The sequence below is a fragment of the Hyalella azteca genome, unplaced genomic scaffold, assembly GCF_000764305.2.
Source record: "Hyalella azteca isolate HAZT.00-mixed unplaced genomic scaffold, Hazt_2.0.2 contig9587, whole genome shotgun sequence".
Taxonomy (NCBI): Eukaryota; Metazoa; Arthropoda; class Malacostraca; order Amphipoda; family Hyalellidae; genus Hyalella; species Hyalella azteca.
Window position 1 is genome coordinate 50,695 of NW_025939655.1, and position 20,898 is coordinate 71,592.

At 37.2% G+C, this 20,898-nt stretch overlaps 1 protein-coding gene across 1 annotated transcript; it reads left to right on the forward strand.

The window, feature by feature from the left end:
* The first annotated feature begins 1,112 nt into the window (after positions 1-1,112).
* On the forward strand, positions 1,113-12,817 carry LOC108677382 (casein kinase I). The gene is made up of 7 exons (XM_018165588.2): positions 1,113-1,386; positions 6,264-6,370; positions 6,949-7,136; positions 7,534-7,711; positions 8,972-9,125; positions 9,475-9,718; positions 9,896-12,817. The coding sequence occupies exons 1-7, from the start codon at positions 1,261-1,263 to the stop codon at positions 9,901-9,903; spliced, it is 1,005 nt and encodes a 334-aa protein (XP_018021077.1). The 5' UTR covers positions 1,113-1,260; the 3' UTR covers positions 9,904-12,817.
* The last annotated feature ends 8,081 nt before the right edge of the window (positions 12,818-20,898 follow it).

Sequence of the window (20,898 nt, forward strand, 5' to 3'; positions counted from 1 at the left end):
ATGTGATACGCCGCAGTTTTTTTAGTTTATAGCCGTGGCCTGTGGTGTTGGTTTTTGTTTCAAATTCTAGTAATCCTTCTGGGACCTTGTATAAACCATGAATATACTCGTATATTTCAAAGAGGTCACCCCGCAGACGTCGATAACAGAGGCTTGTAAGCTTCTGCAACTGTACTTGAGAACATTGCTCACACGATGAGAATATTGCTCATCTTATATTCATATATTCAATTTTTTCTCATCTACTTATTTGCATGAATAAATCTTCAGCATTTTAAATCAACTGTCCTTGAATACGTTCGATTGAAATTATAGTTGCAAATTATCAAATGTTAAAAATGTAAAACTTAGCGTTTACTCAAATATTTTTTTGAATTGCTTTCATATAAAATATCTGGGCGTCGTTCTTAAATGTTCAATGTTTTATTGTGTTACTCGATGCTTCAGTGACTCAAGTGAATAAATAGTTATGTTGATGAAAAACAATACTATTTGGATATCCTATACTCGACTATAAATTTTTATCGGTTCGCCAGAACTAATTCAAGCTACCAAGAAAGCCGACAATTAAACTATCTACATAGAAACCCTCCAATGGGATTAATCATAGTTGTTTATTTCTACTAATTTTGCTGTCTTGTAGCTATTTACTTGTTGTAGATTATCATAAAGGCCTACTTAGATAACACTCAATTACATCGGCGGCTGCGTGAGACGACCCAAGTCTGCCTACCTAACCCGACGAACTTTCGTAAGCTTAGCGGTGCAGTGGCGGGTCCTCTTGTATGGCGACTAAATTCTCAACCGAATTCCAAAAATTGTGGTTCTAAAACTGTCTATTGACAGTATTTATTACTTTATTTTCCATAATTTTCTAATGGACAATGACTTTTTAGTCTATTCCGTTCAAGTACTACTTAGAGATACTTTATACCTATAATAAACGTTTTCGATTATATCGTGAAAACAAAAATTACACATGCAATTTTCATTATAAATATTACTTTTTCCAATTACTGGCATATCGCTGAGTTTTTTTCGGATTATTTTATTTTAGTCAGGTATTTTTATAAACATAATAATTTTGAAAAACGCTCATCCTGCAGCTGAGAATAAGACCAAGTTGGCCTCAGAGGTTGGCGGCCATGACAGTCTGCTGAGTCTCGCCCTCGATGTGAAAGCAATGGTGGACTCAATGATTATCATTTCAAAGAATATATAGCACTCACCTTCTCTATTTTCTATTGGCTAAAGTTCAAGATGGCGTCAAATGTCTTATTAAGCTGTAGAGAATTTGTCGTCGGAGCCAAATATCGAATCGTGAGGAAAATCGGAAGTGGCAGTTTTGGCGATATTTACCTGGGAATGAACTTAACAAATGGAGAGGTAATTTTCTTTGTTTCTTATTACGTTGATCAAATTTGCTTTTTTAACCATTAGATGCTACGCTATTGATTGATAACTAAAAAAATCATTAGAATTGCTTTTAGCGGGTGTTATAACTTATAAGCCTTTCGTTCTAAGTTCCATTCGGTTTGATAAGTTTCTTGTTCGTAATCTTTGAATGCATGAAACTAGGTATACGACTAATCTTGTATTGTTGTGAAGATTTGCCATTTTATAGTCAAAATAAAGACTTTTATTGGCATTTATTTCTCGTGTTGCCAATTCGTAATCTATTATGTTTGTCCAATTTCTGCATTCTCATCTCCTTTGTTTAAAAAAACTCGTGCGAGTTGCTAGATTTGAACTTCCTTATATCTTATATTTATGACTTCCAAAACCAATGACCCACATTCATTGTGACTAGGTAACTTACTGCACTTTCAATTCCATAAATATAATATTATGCTGATGATCTGATCACAAAAGGATTGCGTTGCTGCTGGGACTAACCAGGTGATGCAATAATTTTCAAAGCTGGTTTACATGTTAGAAGATGAAGTTCCAATTGAATTTTGTTGGTAATATATAAAATTATTATATTCACATGGGAAGTTGAGCACAGTGAAAAATCTTTATAAATGAAAAGCAATACCTGTTATTGATAGTAGTATGTTAATAAATTAGGTAGATTCATAAAATCGGTTCATTGTTCTTCATTGTTTGGTCATATGATCATAGACATGATAGACCTACCTAGGTGTGAATATATCCAATTTGAAATATTAGGCAGCTATTTTGTAAAATCATTAGTTAAAATGATCATGACATGATGACACATCTGGTTTAAAAAATATAAGATGAAAATAGGCCACTTTTTTCATTTTTTTTGTAAAGAAATTAAGAAAGGAGTATTAAAACAGGTGAAATTGGCTATATTCATGGGTGTTTTTGTCCAATTTATGTGTGCTTTCTGCTCATTTCTTTCAAATGGATAGACATGCAATAACTCATTAAAAATATTATTAATAGCCTTTACATTTGCTCATTAGTGCCCTTCAAGGCTATGAATTCATGTTGAAATTCAAGGCTATGAATTCATTCTATTGAATAAAGCATTTATGCAATTAGTTCTGGCCTGACTGTTGCATTTTCTTCCTTATTGATTATGGCTTTTCTTTCATTTATAAATTTTAAACACAAGGTATTCCTGCTTTAAAATTTTTACTTAAATTAACTTTCCAGAGCACTAAGAATTGGAGTTCTAGCATAGTGCTGGAAAATGCCAGTCCAAAAACTTTTTTTTAACAATTTGCATATATACCGTAAAATGGGGTAACTTAGACCATTTTTTTTCTTATAAATGTTGCCATTTTCTTACTAGCTAAATTAAACTTGAATTGAAACATGCAAAATACAGGTCTATACTCTAGCTTCACTCACCATAAATTGCTGGCTCCTGCCTCTCATAGTCTTTATGTAATTTCAAAAAAAGTGATGGTCATTAGATATGCAAACTTTTTAAATCTTTCTATTGTGTTATGTAGCCTCAGTATTAGGCCTTTAATGCCATTGACAAAATTTTTCTATGTCAAATAGTTTTTGAGTTGTGGGGATTTTTGTAAAAAAAAATGAAAAGTGGTCTAAGTTACCCCGCCGGTCTAAGTTACCCCATTTTGCGGTACCTGAATTGTAACAGAAACGGCTATATTTGCCTCTCAATATTTTTAATCTAGCAATTTTGGTCCTAGGCTTGAATGAATTTGGTTGTATTGTTGAATTGCTTGAAAACAGATCTACTCTTATTTTATTGCAAACAAGAAACTTTTCAGTTGTTTGTTGTTTTTCAGAACTCTGAGTAGACCCTGGATACCACTCCAGAATACATGAAATTACTATAAATTCATGTAATTCACTATATTTGTGTATTTCTGCATATATGTAGAAGTTAGAAAATACAGGCAGAGCACTGTAATTATTATTAATTGTAGAATATATACATGTAGGTTCAAATGTACAAGAAATAACTCTAGGTGGAATGAGTCAATGAGGTAGAACAGATGAATCCAGCAGCCCAGTATTGCTTTGCTGTTCATGTTTAAAAGGTTGCAATTTATTCTCTTCTAAGTTCAAATATTTTAACCAGTAAAAGCTACAAGCACGTCTGATCTAAATGGAATATTTTATTCAAATACTTTTTGTGTGTAACCTTTTCATGGTTAAATCTTGAATCCATCACCTCCCCTTGATTTTAATAAAACTTTTCATTCATTGTTGGTATTAATCATTTATATTATCGGCCTTCAGTGTCTTATTATATCAATGGATAAAAAGATTGATATATACTGTTGAAGTTCATTATCAGTAATATAAATTTCAGTCCACTTGTTTGATATTGCTTTCCCACTCCAATGAAAAATGCTACAACTAATCTATATTTTTGAACTGGCACATCTCCCCACAAATTTATCTTGTAAATGAGTATATATGTTTCTATTGGTTTACTTTCTTAACCACTAGTACTACAGAATGAATCTATAGAAAAAATCCAGGTCTGTACTGAACTTCAGTATTTATCATATTTTTACTAGCATGAGATCATACCGTAAAATGGGGTATGACCACTTAGACCACTTTTTTTTATAAATGATGCCATTTTTTTACTAGCTAAATTAAACTTGAATTGAAACGTGCAAAATACAGGTCTATACTCTAGCTTCAGTTATGTGGCCTCAGTATTAGGCCTTTAATGCCCATTGACAAAATTTTTCTATGTCAAATAGTTTTTGAGTTGTGGGGGTTTTTGTTAAAAAAATGAAAAGTGGTCTAAGTTACCCCGCCGGTCTAAGTTACCCCATTTTACGGTAATGCTGATGCAAATGCCCCAATGCCTTACAATAAACATGGGATCTCCAGTTAATATTTCACTCAGATTTGTCAATGGTTTCAATAGTTTTGGTTGTTGTTTGTTAATTTGTTTATCATATGTGTATAACAAATGATATAAAATTAATTTTTGTTGTTGTAACATTGTATTTATGGCCACTTGAAGTGCCTGCTCACTAGCTATGATGATATTTACTAGCGTTGGTAATATTAGTTATGCAGTCTGATTTTGACTAGTCAAAGCTTCAGTACAAGGCAGGCAAGATTAAGATGACACAATAATTGATTTGCAGACCTAAAATTTATTATCTTGGGTGCTAATTTGGGGAGAAATTTTTTGAATTTAATTTTAATTTATTCAATGTTTATTTCATGGACTTTGGCTTGGTCCTCAGCTTTGAGCTGAGGTGGAGTTGGTTGTTGCTGAAAACAACTTGTTTTGTTGTTGCATCAGATGAGTGATCTGCTATGGGTTTGTTGATTGAGCAATGGTGACTTGATGCAATGTTGAGCAATGGTGGTTGAAAAACGAGAATGCAGTCTATTTCCAATACCGTAAAATGGGGTAACTTAGACCGGCGGGGTAACTTAGACCACTTTTCGTTTTTTTAGCAAAAACCCCCACAACTCAAAAACAATTTGACATAGAAAAATTTTGTCAATAGGCATTAAAGGCCTAATACTGAGGCTACAAAACACAATAGAAAGATTTGAAAAGTTTGCATATCTAATAGGTTAAAAAATTAAAAATGTGACCCACGAAAAAAAACTATTATTTAAAGCCTGTCAGAGTACCCCCTCCAATTTTTTTATTTATTGGTTAAATAACTCCAGGTTTTGATGCATTGTGGTAGAACTCTTCTAGTTACATATGCAAATGACAAATTTTAGGAAAGTGTCACAGTTTGCAAATGGGGGGCGCCGCCCCCAAATGGGGTAACTTAGACCACCTAATGTCAGCCCTGACGGGGTAACATAGACCGGCTTGGAAGTTAATATAAAATTACCATATATAAAATACTTTATGTTTGACACTCTTTTTATGTTTTTTTTTTATGTTTCAGACTCTACAGAGTCTTATATATGGTAATTTTAACTTAATTTCCAAGCCAGTCAATATTACCCCATCAGGGCTGCCATTAGGTAGTCACATTTTCCTCATTATGGGGCGGTGCCCCCATTTGCAAACTATGACACTTTCCTAAAGTTTGTCATTTGCATATGTAACTAGAAGAGTTCTACTACAATGCACCAAAACCTGGAGTTATTTGGAGTTATTTTACCAAAAAATATAATTGATTTTACCACCCGGTCTAAGTTACCCCAAGAGCTGGGGTAACAAAGACCATCACTTTTTTTGAAATTACATAAAGACTATGAGAGGCAGGACCCAGCAATTTATGGTGAGTGAAGCTAGAGTATAGACCTGTGTTTTGCATGTTTCAATTCAAGTTTAATTTAGCTAGTAGAAAATGGCATCATTTATAAAAAAAAGTGGTCTAAGTTACCCCATTTTACGGTATACCACTTAGAGTTAGCAAGCTAAAATTGTTCATGAATTTCTTGCAACACTTTTCATGGATGTTTGATGGATTTCTCAGATTATTTGTTATAAACCTATCAAGCTTCAATGAAGTTGGCTTAGTGGATGGATAAAACTTGAATAGTTTGATATTTTATTTGACACATATTAGTCTAGACTTATTTTTATTTTATCAACTTTCTAAAATTGTAATTCTTACCTCAAGTTGCTGCTCATGAGAATGGCATGTTTATGTGGGGTTTTTCTAGTGATTAAGTCTTCCTAAGAATGTAATACAATTTTTGTCATCAAAAACCCTAATAAACACATTTTGTGCGCACAAATCTTGTCTTGGTGATCATGTGTGAGTAAATAATAATTTGCATGCAGGGGGTTCAGGCTCTATGGAAATTAAGTTGCATTTGAAATAAATTTATTAATTTATCTGATATATTTGCCTTCTGGTTTGTAGGAGGTGGCAATTAAGTTGGAGCAAATGAAGGCCCGCCATCCACAGCTGCTCTATGAGAGTAAAGTCTACAAAATTCTCCAAGGAGGAGTTGGTATCCCTCATATAAGGTGACCAAACTAACCTTCACTTCTACTCTTAATGGAATAGGTTTGCATTGCCTGCACAATCTGAATGTCCTGGAATTGCAATTATTAGTATTATTGTTGTTTAATCTCATTGTCTATTCTTGCTTGATTTGATGCACTAGGGAGCTATTTAAGAACAATTAGTGGGTTATTTGGATAAATACAATATTCATCTAGAGGTGTCTTAATCAAGATTTTGTTTCAAGGTCTCCTAATGATTTTGATGTAAATATTTGTCTGATTCTCAAAAATTGACATGCGTTGTCCTCCTGCTCATGATTGGGTTAGGTACACAAAGTGTTAGAATTAACCTTTCTTGATTTTTTCTTTTAAATGATTCGTGTTCCTGCCCTTGATTATCAGCCTAATAATTATTATAGAAATAAACTTAAGATGGACAGATGTTCAATATTTTTATTGAAAGGAAATGTCTGTGCTTTGTAATGAGTAGTTTGGTGCTGCCTAGGCTTCAAATAACAATTAGTTTATTTGGAAGCCTTACTTTTTATTTTATTGCATTTGATATAATTTCTTGTATAAAATGTTTGAATGTGGTGCAGATGGTTTGGCCAGGAGCAATCTTACAACATCCTTGTGATGGATCTGCTGGGTCCTTCTTTGGAAGATCTCTTCAATTTCTGCAGTCGCCGCTTCACTATGAAGACTGTGCTCATGCTGGCTGACCAGATGATTGCACGTGTTGAGTTCATCCACACCAAAAACTTTATACACAGAGACATTAAACCTGGTCTGTATATGTACTATCCTGTTGTTTTTTGTAATGGAATGCTCAATATTTCTCTACAGAAGCTTTGAAACTGGGTTGTGTATAGCATTGTTATTGTTGCCTTTGGTGGTGTGATTATAGCAATTTCCTCGTGATTACTAATCTTCTGAATTTGTTTTGTGGAACTACCCACCTTCAATTTGTGACGTTTTCTTGATGCCAGTGCCTGACAATTCTTTTATGTTTGTAGAGTGAAATTTCTGACAACTTGCTACCTTGTTCAGAAACTTGCATTATTGATGACAATTTCCACCTCACCAATTTTTAATTTAAGACAAATGTATTTATTTTGCCTCATAGCTTCTTTGACCATGTCAGTAATGTAAAAAATTGGTCTCTTAATCATTCCAATTTGCAGACAATTTCTTGATGGGCATTGGACGTCACTGCAACAAGCTGTTCCTCATAGACTTTGGGTTGGCAAAGAAGTACCGCGATACCAGGACACGTACGCATATTCCCTACCGGGAGGACAAGAACCTCACTGGCACAGCAAGATATGCATCCATCAATGCGCATCTTGGCATTGAACAGAGGTAGCCTGGCCACTCTACTTGTAGACTCTGATATATTATTCAAAAGCTTATGAGCTCAATCGTTTGAATCTATCTCGATATGACACTAGTTGAAGATTAATTGATGCTGCGCGGCCATTTATTAAAATTGAGTCTAGGTACTTTATTGCCTGAATTTAGTTTTGAATTTACCTGTTATTTGCAGTCATACTTTCATTGCATTGAGTTGATGGTTTCAAGTTTTCAGTTTGATCCAGATGTCCGTTTAACTAGCTGTTATTCTATGAAAAATATTTTACTACAGTTAATCAGTCAATTTTGAATTCAACTTCATTATATTCAAGTCAGTTTATTGCGGGCCCTGTAATCAATTATTTCAGCTCCTTGATAACCTTTGGCTTTATACTATGCTTTCATCATTAATTTGTTTAGCGATAAACCCTTAATGAAGAGCATCTTCTTCAAAAGAGGCAGGAAACATTTTTTTATAAAATCTCTATCAGTTATGAAGATAGAACACAGTAGCACTCAGAACTGCACTTCTGGAAACACTTCTGGCAGCTCTGCTAAAATGTTTTACGCAAGTTGAAATTGAAGTATTATGCATTGGAATTATTTCATCTCAAATGTTGTATGTGTGAACTGGTCGATATTTAGCACCCCTCCTCCAGGCAAGGTTTGGAAACTTGAATGTTCTTCTCGTCGTGTGAAAGAAAAACTCGTCCAAGGCAATGTCAGAGCTTGAAAATTTTTAATTTTGTTGCTTAAATGTTCTCTTGAAACATAGTGAATCTAAAGACAACTCAATACTGTAACTTTTCTTTATGAGATGTGCCTATCTTGTAATTTGTACCTCCATGTCCACTATAAGCAATAAGCACCAACATGGCAGCAACAGCTCTTCCAAGCAATTGTTTTTGATTTGAATGCTTGATATGCATTCAACATGTCATCTTTTATCTTGATTAGAACAAATGGAACAGTAAACGCGTTTGTCTCCTCTCCCCGCCTTTCAATATCTGCCTGCTCAAACCAGGCGAGTCTTTATTTTGTGTCTGCTTTAGAGCTATCTTCATTACGTGCATTCATCACTTCTGACATCATCAATAAATAAACTCACCATATTTATGCCTCAACTGTTTTCAGCTTGTTAAGAACGGTTTTTGTTGATTATTTTTTTATTTTTGCTTTGATAGCTGTTTTCTGTTGGGTTTTTTATTAATCTCTGTAGTTTTTAAATTTTTCTTTTATTTAATATAAGAATGTTTTTCTTCTTTCCAGCCGACGTGACGACATCGAATCCTTGGGCTACGTGCTCATGTACTTTAACCGCGGTAGTCTGCCGTGGCAAGGCTTGAAAGCTGCCACCAAGAAACAGAAGTATGAGAAAATCAGCGAGAAGAAGATGTCCACTCCTGTTGAGGCCCTTTGTAAGGTGAGTATAAATCCGGCCGGCCACGCCCTTACTAATGTTGGCTCGGTCTGAAGCGCTAGAAATCTCTCTCCTACTACCAATGTTATCTCTAAAAGTCTTTGCTATCCTCTGTATGGTTAACCCAAGATATTCTGTTTTGTGTAGGTAGTTCAAGAGAATTTGAATTTCATCTAGTAATGGAATTTTTGTTCGTGTTCGACCAATTTTATGATGCACTTCATCATAAAGATGATATATTTGTGTGTAAACATTACAATTATTATGGAACTGGTGGGAAATACATACATTTGATTTCTTTTACATGTCTACATTCATAATGCCAATTCTCAAACCAGAATTATTTTTACAGGCCTTCCCTGCGGAGTTTGCAATGTACCTTAACTACTGCCGAGGGCTGCGGTTTGATGAGCCCCCTGACTACATGTACCTTCGTCAGCTGTTCCGCATCCTGTTCCGCACCCTGCACCACCAGTACGACTACACCTTTGACTGGACCATGCTCAAGCAGAAGGCAAATAACACTCTGCAGAGCGCGGCGACTGCTGCCACAGCACCTGGGGCCACCGTACCTACCCTCACACAGCAGCCTTCAGGTGGGTGGTGAGAATAATTCAGGTTTATTCATCATTATTTATGCTTCTCCAATGATTAATACCGATCAAATAATAACGCCAATTTTACTGTGCGCTGTTCTCAAATCAACTGTGGTACAAGTATATCTAAATTTCCGAACTTTTCCCTGGAAATCTGAATTTTATTTTTGTGTGCAGGTCACTAGCATCTCAAATCGATCGCTCTCGGAGACCCCTTAGCAACACTGATGTACTTTTCTGGCTCCGGCTGCTGAAGCTACAGTTATGACGTTCTATAAAACAGCTACAACTGCTGCCGCTCTAGCCACAGCTTTTAAGCGCGCTACTGGTATAGCCAAGTTGAGAATGCTTGATCTGTCGGCAGTAAAGCTACGACTCGGCAGTCCAGCCAGTGTCATGTCAAAAGCTGCGGAAACGGGCTCACTCACTACGGCTTTCTATATACATTACCTTTGCTTCTTTTTCCCCCATGTCTTTCCGCATCTTTTCTCATAAGACAGTCTAATTATTCATTGCCCCAAATTCTTCATTATTTTTTAAACTTTTAATCTTTGTTTATTCATCTCTGAGGATTTTTCATTTTCAACCCTATGCGTTTCATTTTTGCACCTGGGACTTATCTACAATATTCTCCTCTTTTAGAAATTGCCCAATTGTTTCTTCTTTAGGATCTCAAATATTTTTTTTTACATGGGATGCTATTGATTTTCTCTGAGGGAGGTTATTTTATTTTGTTGAACTAGTTTCTTTTTTTCATAGTTTGTTTGACATGATTAGTTCTCGAGTGGCTCATTCTGTCATGAACTAGTTTTGAAGTTCTGCCCTCGTCACGTCAAACTAATGTAACTTCACTCTAGGAAACCATTAATTAAACAAAATAAATATTCTAGATTTTAGAGGTCATACTTTATGGATGATAAATGCTGTAAATATTTGCCTAGTGTGTTGACCATTATTTTTATTATGATTTTCATTGATAATGAATGAGAACGTAGGTCGGTTCTTTGCCACTCAGAACGATCACGCGTTTCTTTTCTTGCTTGCCTGACAGGAAATCTAGAGATAAAGATGCCTGGAATAATGTTGCGGCAAAAAATGAAGTCTGTGTAAATATCGAAGTAAATGATGGAATCAACTTGGGTTGCGAAATGCGTGTTATCTGTAATGATATCTATCGAAACGTTGGATCAGAAACCTCTTGCAAATAAAAAATTGTCTTTTTCTCATTTTGGTTTCTAAAAGCCACTTATACTTTGATTAGTAGAAATTTACATCTTACCAACTTTTTTGACTTTGGAGCTTGATTGGGATTCAATGGAGCAGAATAATAAATATTTGAAATGATAGTCAATGAAGTGCTAACCCTCCGGGTATTAGGCACAGTAAATTCTTCCTCTTGATAACCGTTATAAAAGGTTAATAACGGTTGTGTTGAATTCGACAACAATGTCTATTGGCATAAGTAATATTTGATAGACTGAACATGGAACTATGACCGCACTTTTCAGGTGGGCTAGATTTGTGGAAAGTATTCTTCGGGAGCGTACTTAACCTTTGATTATTGGCTTAATAGATGTGTTCGGGACGTACTAGCTACCACTCCTGGCTTATTAAATGAATGAGACGACAATGCCCGTTGTGTTTCCTAGGTCATGATTTTAGAACATGGAAGACATTGTTGTTCTTGAAGTCGTCTCCCCCGTCTATCTCTCTTGCTCTGTTCTTTTTCTGTCTATGAGCTAGTATATTAACTGGTGATCTGGTAGAGCTTTCATGTTCTGAACTGATTGGTTATCGATATTTCCTTGTGGACGTGTAACGATACCGTTAATAAATAAGTGATGCTGTAGATAGCTGCACTTTTGGGATTAGGGTCACCTTATTAGTAGATGCTTCGATATTTCGTGTAACCAATATCATTTTAGACACGTGCTGCTTTATTTTGATCAGTGATTAACGAGCATCGCTTCAGAAAAGCCTCGTCTCCATGACGAACTTGGTGAGGCTCAATGTTGCGTATTGCTTGTCTTGAAGGGATTATGTGCATAGTGACGCGATCATGGAAGATTTCCTTGTACCTCCGTACTCTAGGCTTATGGTATAATACTAATAATAATGTTAATGTTAGTAAACTTATTTGCTGTTGTCTCGGAATGCAATGGTAATTTAATCGAAGGCTCCTCACATGCCCATTTCTTGTGACAAGAAAGGCAGCTCCGAATGTGAACCACAAGGCGGATTTTTAAATGCTGGGAAGCTGACAACACGTTAGAATTGTAGACGAAAGTAAATATTTGAAACTGGAAGTATTGAAATTTTTGTCACGATTTTCACCTGCTTAAATGGGCGACTAATTTTTGGAGTCATCCTTGAAGTTGATCATCGCGCTAGTAAGATAAAGACTTGCCCTGTAGGATGCGTCTCGAATGAAGATACGATTTGACTGATGTAGGAAGTTAGTTTCCCGACGTCAAGTATAGATTTTTGTCAAGAAACCGCGTTCTGAACGATGCTCTTTGGTCAAAGCCTTTAAACTAACAAGGAATTTCCAGAGAGTATTGCTTGAGCATCACTAACCTTGTATCTCATCTGCTGTACGTCAGCGTAGTTCCTTGATAGCGTAACAAGCGCGCCTCCCGAAATAAAAGTCCAGGACCGCTCGTAGTCACCTTCCACTTGTCATCCTACGAGTTCTCTTGTGTTGCGGCCGCACCGGCCGTTTCCTACGTGCGTGTCCACTTGTGCTTACATATGCTTGGTGTATGTAGAACAAAGATCCCGTGTGCATTTCTAGACATATTGTGATATTTTATCTGTGAAGCGATGTTTGGTTTTTACTGCGAGTTTCTACCTGACGGCTTCTTCCGTTGTGTTGACTTTCTTCATAACTTAGATGATGTCATGTTTTCGTTTACTCGTGAGTGAGCGTACATTAGCTAGCACCACACCAACACTGAAGCTGAAATACTGCACTAACGTAGGCATCGTTGTTTTAATGAATAGTTGTATTATTGTTTTTGTAAGATCCCTTCACTTGTATCGCTTTCAGTATCGAAATCGTGTTAGTATATCTTTGAAATACATCATCTTAAGACTCGATTCATTGAAATTCATTACCATCGCCTTTTTACTGCATCGCTAGCATTTCCTCCAATATAATATAGGTAATGCATCGCCCGTTTTATTTTCTCATCCTAAGTTATACAAGATAATTTACTGAGTTGAGTAATTTTATCGTTCGCAAATCCATACTTTTAAGCTCAGCCCCTTTTTGAATCAAGCTTGAAACTTTGCTGCCAAGTAAGTCTCGAATAAAAATATCTCCAGATAATCGAGGAACCCTTTAATTATAATGCACTTCGTTGATTACACATTCACCATCACTTTGGACTCTTGAGTATTGGTTGTTGACAGTTCCCTCACTCCTGAAATTCTGTCCACGATATATCTTTAGATCGCGCAGTGCTTGTTCTGGGCACGTTGGCGGGTCAAACCAAACCGTTTAATTCTGCTATGAGTCATTAAATTGAGGCTTGCGTTATTTACTTTTGTTTTATCAAAATTTCAACAGAGCAGAATGTATATTAGATTGAATAAAATGCGTCGCTTTTCGTAAACTGAGAATATTCAAAATGACTGGAAAATTTTGACACGCATGTCGATGTCTCATGTTCCTCTATGCTGAACGCCTAACGGCAGACCTAAGCGTCCTCGTGTCACTTAGCATAATGTCAAGTACAGATAGCTCATTTCGCTTCATCATCAGAACATTTCTATATTGAATATAACACAATGTTAACATGATGTTGATGTGCATGGTGCAGGCAGATGACCGAAAAATCTTTTGAATTTACGGAGCTCACTAATGGTTAAGAGCGAATGTGCTGCACTTGCCGAACGAGATATGGGCATCGTATTTGTGACTCGTGTCTAGGAATTTTCGAACGAGTAGTTTGTATATATTAACTTCGGGAATGATTGATCCCTGTGCAACTTTCACCTTGTTTGATGTATATCGTTCCAGTTTGGACTCGTCTTGAAAAATAGTTACGCAACAATCACATATTGTCGTCCTTTTTATGATCGTAATTAGTGCAGGGCTGAATATCCATGTATTTATCAGGACCTGCCACGAGCTAAATTTATTCAATCAGCTTATATAATTTAATAAATCCAACTTTTCTTATGGATACGAAGAGTATCTTGACGATTTCCAAGCTCATTTTGGTAGATCGTGTAGGCTAACTAAAGGTATTTCACGCATGGAACAACTCAAGTTCTTTGGCTTTATTTAGGTTAATGCTTTTATCGTGTGTCATGTGTATCGGGGATACCGATGCATGTTCTTAAGAAGAGTGTGTAGTGATTTTGACAGTTCATAACTTCATGGTGGCGTTATGTTCTACATTATAGTTCGTGGTGGCGTTTTGTTCTATATTACAGTTAGTTGTGCTGGTCGCTCTGCGTGACTTACGGCACTGATGGTGGACGACTTCAAGTCGGCCTCTTGATCTAGGAAGTAAAGTATGCGTCCTCACTCTAAGATAGAAAATTAAGATTTAGTAAATGTAAGATATCTTACGGAACCCAGAGTTTCGCTGCCGTGAGGAGGTGCAGAAGTCTATTATAAACTCATGTTCTTTGGTGACACACCGTAATAAATAAATAGCCACAAATGCATCACATCGTATGTCCATGCCCTACATTTATGAGGTTTATTATCTGAAATATGACGTAGAGTTGAAGAGCTGCCATGTTACTGACATGTTAGTTTTTCCAGAACCTTTTGTGTGTACAACTGCACTCAGGCGTAGGAATATCTCGTAATTTTTTTTTTTTTTTTTGTAATGGCCTTTCTTGTTGTGTTCTTGATTGCGGCGTCACTTAGATGCTCTGCACGTGTAGGTATCGTTTGATAGAGTTGACCTATTGCTTGTATAGCAGCCGTCGTGACGTCTCATTGGCTTACGGGCAATTGTTCAGACCTTCCGATATCGTTACTTGCAGCTTTCCATTTAAGTTCAACCATTACATTACATTTATTAGCCATTTACCAGTTTCTGAGGTAGAATATTTTATAGAAAGGTTAGATGACCCGAAGACGACAAAACAGGCCTCACATCGACGTAACAATTTTCGAGAATTTGGGTTTAAAGCTTGGAGTTAATTTTTCTTTCTTTCCCCTGAATTTCCGAAACCGAGGGAATTTGTAAATACGTTTCCTTAGTGGCTCTTTCCAGGGGCTTTAGATATTTGCGCTATAATATATGACATCGCTTTGTGTTATCTTCTATCTACATTTCGAGTTGAATTATTTGTCGCTTATTTTGTACACAATGATCCTGTTGATCACTCGCTGGAGCTTCACTATTGTGTGGTCAAACTCAAATCTTTACGTTCATGGCAGATTTAGGCGCTCAATAGAAGAGAGAAAAATGAATTTAATATTTAATATGATTAAATGTTAGGTCTCAAGCTTCGCGTGAAAAGAGCATCTAAACTTAAAAAAAAAACTTGACGCCAAGTGGGTATTGCAAATTCTATTTGCTGAAATTAGTGATGCATTGATTATGTAGGTATCTCGACCATTTTAGGTCGAGATACCCAATCATTCATTAGGTATCTCAACCAATTATCTTATTTTAAAAAGGCTGTCAAGTAAATTTACAGTTTTTAGTTGTGTTATAGATTGTGTTTGATCAAATGTTATCATTGGGATACATAATTCTATAAAGGCTACTATTTATTTCGTTCAATAATTTACGAAACCATTGAAATATCTGGATACTGAACTTGAAAATTTTCTGCAACTCAACAACGTAGCGGAATATGCCTTCATATGGCCAGGAACGTAAGACATGCTTTTTGTATTACATAGCGTAGTAGCTTGGTTACTCTATAGGAACCTCGATTATTATTACAAAAATACGAAGTAAAGCTGTATTCGAAGCCCATTGCCGTTATCTTGTTCCTTTTGTCTATGTTTTCCCACTGACATGAGCGAACCTCATTAATCATGAAGTTTTGGCCCCCTCAGGGGGGACTTCTGACGCGTGCCTGTGCTCGTCAGAAGTCTTATGGGAATGCGCGCTCCTAGGGGGATTGTTCCTGAGCGTCTGACTGCAGGTCTCAGTTGTGGGATCAAGTTATTATGTAGGTAGGATTTCTTTTATTAAGTTATTATGTAGGTAGGATTCCTTACATTTCCCTTCTCTGTCTCTCTCGTGCGGGAGGCCGACGTCCTGTGTAAGCGACCTTTTGTTCTAGTGTCTTAGTTTCTGTTGCTTTACACCTGTCCCTCCTTGTCACTCCGTTTCTTTGAGATGCTAACGCTGTTTCTTTCGAACCAGCTTCAGCGGGCTGGACAACTGAGACCTACCGCTCCTTGTGGGTGATGATTAATTTGAAACTGAATAATTGAGACTTTTCGCCTCGCTGGCGATGTTAACTTTTGACCTCCGGTGCGAAATAGCTTGATAGCTGAAGCTCTAGTAAACCATTCTACTACTTGCTTACTAATCACGACCTTATTAAAATATTGTTGTCCAGTTTATTATTGTAATTTTCACTGACAAGTCGAAGTTTGAATTTTTTTATCGGTGAATAATATGCTGTCGCTCGACTACATAAGTTATATTTGGTCATACTACGGCCAACTATTTGACGCTCATGGAAGATAGTCTCATGTTGTACATTGAGAAATTACCAAATTACCATTAACACATAAAAATTAGTTTTGAGATTATTAGCGTTGCGCCATCTTTTCTTCTTTCCCATCTGCCGATTTTGAATAAATCTGAAGTTTCAATACATGATTATTTTCCATAGCATTTAACTGGAACAAAACCTGCAGCGAGTTTCAAGCTTTCAGGCAACTGTGTATTTATCTTCTAAAATTAGAATACGCGATAGCAGAGTATTTTTTGACCAACATAATGCGTAAGAATTTATCGATTGAACAATATCTCCTACGAAAGCTGCTGCTTTGACCATTTTCTTCTTAAAGAACATTTAGACCTAATCGCCGGTTTGTAAAATATTTATGGAAACTATTTGATTGATAAATTCAAAGACATTTATATGACTTGAAAAAAAAACTTATTTCTACCATGAGTCAATGAAAACAAATTAAGCATTTTGCTCCTGTGAAGATCAAATAGCTCGGTACTGTAGTAAAGACTAAATCGCAATCATCTCGGTTTATCCTTTAAAATTGTAATCAAACAACTGAGAGGTCTTTCTAGTTTCTATCGAAGTCGCGAGATCATACGTTTTTTTAAGACTTGAATAGTTGAATACAAATTAAAATGCGTATTGATAGGTGTTACTTTTGTTCATTTCCAGTTTATCCTGGGCATGGAACTACATTTGTTCGTAATGATTGTAAGGTACGTAATTTTATGCTAGTCTAGGACTCTAGGTAGAGTTGCTACTAGCAACTCTAGCCTAGATAGAATTCTAGATTTAAGTTCACGTCTTCTTCTTCTAAGTTCTAACTAGGTACCCTGTACTGTAGTGAAAATAAAAAATACTACCTAACAATGAGATTTAAATCTTGGATTGCTACACAGGATCTTCCACTTCCAGACCTCAATTTTTGATTCCAGTGTGACCTTGTTTTCAAGTTTAACTCATCTAGGTACCTAGCCTACTATTTGATGATTTGATCTGACTCCAAAAGATCTCTATCATCTCTAATTTTCTCTATATAGGTAGGCAAATAATTAATCAGTCGTCAAGGTCTCTCAAGAAATGACAAGGATTATGATAGAAAACTGCTTTACCTACAACAATTATTTCCTTTATTTCATGCAAATCTTCAAGCTGAGTTAGCCTAGCTCAAGCTAGCTGACCAAAAGTTGATCATCAAATTAATTATCATTGCTCTCAATGTTAAATTTTTTCTTTTGTGAAAATCTATTTTGAATCAAAAGATAAGAAGAGCTAGATGCTAGTGAGCTACTTGTGGTAAACTTGCTAAGAAAACACCCTGAAAAAGAAAATGCAGAGCTCATAAATAAATTCTTGAAGCATGATGCAATTTTATAATCAATATAACTAGAACATGGTAGCCTATTTTGAGATTTTGAATCAATCAATGCTCCTTTATGGCTCAGTGGCAAACTAAAAATTTTTAGACTTAGTGTAGAAATGTAATAAGCGCCCGTAATTTACCAACCTGTTCTTATGATCCGAGCTTCTTGAATGACAAACTTATTCTACGTTGTAACGTACCATATGAATAAATTCACTCTGAATCTGTCCACTGCCCAGTGAGCACCTGGTATTATTTCCTTCCTAAGTCATGAGGTCGCAGTCGCCCCAGCACGCTTAAACTAGCATTCCATTAGGTTATGGGCCCAGAAGTTGGTATGTGTACTGTGACTGCATGTACAGAAAGAGCTTATATGAACTAGTCTTAACTGTGAAGCCTATATCTGAAAAATGATGGCTGGTGAAACTAGAATCACAGTGATACCTTTGAATGGCGCTAATTATGCCACCTGGAAAATCCAGGTTAAAATGGTTCTCGTGAAAGAGAACCTGTGGTGTCTGGTGAATGGCTCAGAGTCTCCTCCTGATGCAAGTGAGCCTGACAAACTTGCTAAATTTAATGTTAGGAGAGATAAGGCCTTGGCTTTAATTGTGCTTTCAGTGGATCCGTCCCTACTGTATTTGTTGGGTGATCCTGTTGATCCAATAATCGTGTGGAACAAATTGACTAATCAATTTCAGAAGAAAACGTGGGCAAATAAATTGCAGTTGAGACGTAAACTTTATTCAAAGAAGTTGAATGATGGAGATGCCGTTCAAGATCATGTGAAATGCATGACTGAAATATTCAATGAATTGGCAGTTATTGGTGATCCAATTTCTGAAGATGACCGTGTACTTCATCTGCTGGCAAGCTTACCTCCATCATATGACATGTTGGTTACAGCTTTGCAAACTAATGCTGATGTGCCACCGATGGAACTTGTCACTGAACGTCTGCTCTACGAAGAGTTTAAGCAAAGCGGTTCAAACGTTTCGAATAATCCAAAAGAAACTGCTTTGGTCACCACGAAGAGAAACGGTTCATCTGTAAAGAAGTGTTTTCAGTGCGGCAAGCAAGGGCATTTGAAGAAAAATTGCTGGCACAACCCTGTGAACAAAACTGAACCTAAATACGGGAAGAAATCGTCCTCTAGCATAGCCAATGCAACCAATAATACCGGGCTTATAGCGTTTAATGCTCTAATGGCTAATGTTAAAAACGATGANCCATAACCCACCACCCACCATAACCCACCACCCACCATAACCCACCTCCCACCATAACCCACCACCCACCATAATCCACCACCCACCATAACCCACCTCCCACCATAACCCACCTCCCACCATAACCCACCACCACCATAATTCACCATCATGGCCGGCGTGTAGTCGTCAGGGTCCTGAAGTTAAGGACGCCGTAACCCTTGCTCTTGTTGGTGAACTTGTCCCGCACGACCCTGGCCTTGACGAAGGAGGGGCAGCCGTTGAAGGTCCTCGTGAGCAGCTCACCCGTCACATCGTTGCCCAGGTCACCGGCAGACATGCGATAGTCGACTGATAACAATAAATACGTGTGAGGGTTGTTACACGGGGATACATTGGCTGCTGTTACACGGGGATACATTGGCTGTTGTTACACGGGGTAACAGGGACTTCTGTTACACGGAAGAGCAGAAAGTGACCATGCTAAGACTACTTCATCGCCCTTAAGGTACAATATTACACGTGTCTCTGTTGCTGGACTCGCACGACTCTGACAAGCAAGAAGCCGAGGATGGAGGAATGGATAGAATCATAGAAAGAAGCAAAAATAAAAAAAAAATATGCGTAGTTGAATGGCTCCAGTTAGGCATCTATGAAATAATTATTTCAAAAGAGAGACAAACGGGACATTCGTGCTGTTGTGGGAGCTCAGCTTGAAGCAGCATCCAGCAACGCAGCAACTATTCACACAAAGGTAAGAGAATGAGGTCCAGCTAGAACAGGAGTTGCTCATAGGGACTGAATCGAAAAATATAGAATTTAGATCAGATAACATGGAGAGCTACAAATGTGGATCACAGCCCAACTTCTATATTAAAATTAGTGGGCACGGAAAGAAAGTGGATAAAGATTACAGACCGGCTAAACTGATAGAAGATGCAGCGGACCGCTCCGCAATATACGACTGGAACCACGCAAATAAGATGCAATTCAACAGCACCAAGAGATTCAAGAGCAAGTTACACCCTAGCAACTAGTTCCATCGTCACCCTACCTAGCAATGGATGTCAAAGAAATCGAAGAGAAGAAATTTGATCGCTTTCTCGGAGTGATGATGAGTAAAGAGGCCTCGTTTGGTGACCACGTAACGGAAATAACGGGCATGAGGCAGGAACAGCTTCGGTGGATCTGGCAGACGTACCAAACAAAAGATGCGGCACCTAAGGTACACTCTTCGTATCCCTTTCGCAGCGAAATTAATGTCATGGACTTTACCCAATAAATCGATCTTCTCGAGAACTGCTGCCAGCAAGAAGCTCCGTTCATAATTTGCGCAGCTAGGTGATTTGAAGTAGTATGACAGCGAACGCTCTCGCTATGAATCATCGACATGCGTGACTAGACTACTTGCTGGGGAAGTAATGCGAGACTTCACTCACTGAAGAAGTAGCGGAAAAGTAAACTCACTGAAGGATAGAAGAGAGAGGCATGTCCAGGACAGGAGGAAGAGGCAAGTCATCATGTACACTGCGGTAGCTCAATAAAATATAACTCGGTACTCACTGCAGTGAGTGACAGAGAGCGCATTTTCTCGTCGACGAAAATTTGAGGTCACGGACGGATGGACAGACAGACGGACATGGCGAGCACAATAGTGCATTTTTTTCATAAATGAGATAATGCGCTAAAAATGTGGAGCTGGCCAACTAAGAGGAGACTAGTGTCGGATACCATCATGGAATAATAGCATAATTTTGCAATCGCTGCGCATTTTTGCCCGTATGACCGTATAAGTCAAGAACGAGTTCGAAATCCAAAAAGTATCACACTGGTTAGACATCACCGATAGGTGGTTAGGAGTGTATTTGCAAAGTTTCGTTTAAATCGGTTCTGTAGTTTGGAAGATATTTCGTGGTCGCTGCGTATTTTTGCCCGTC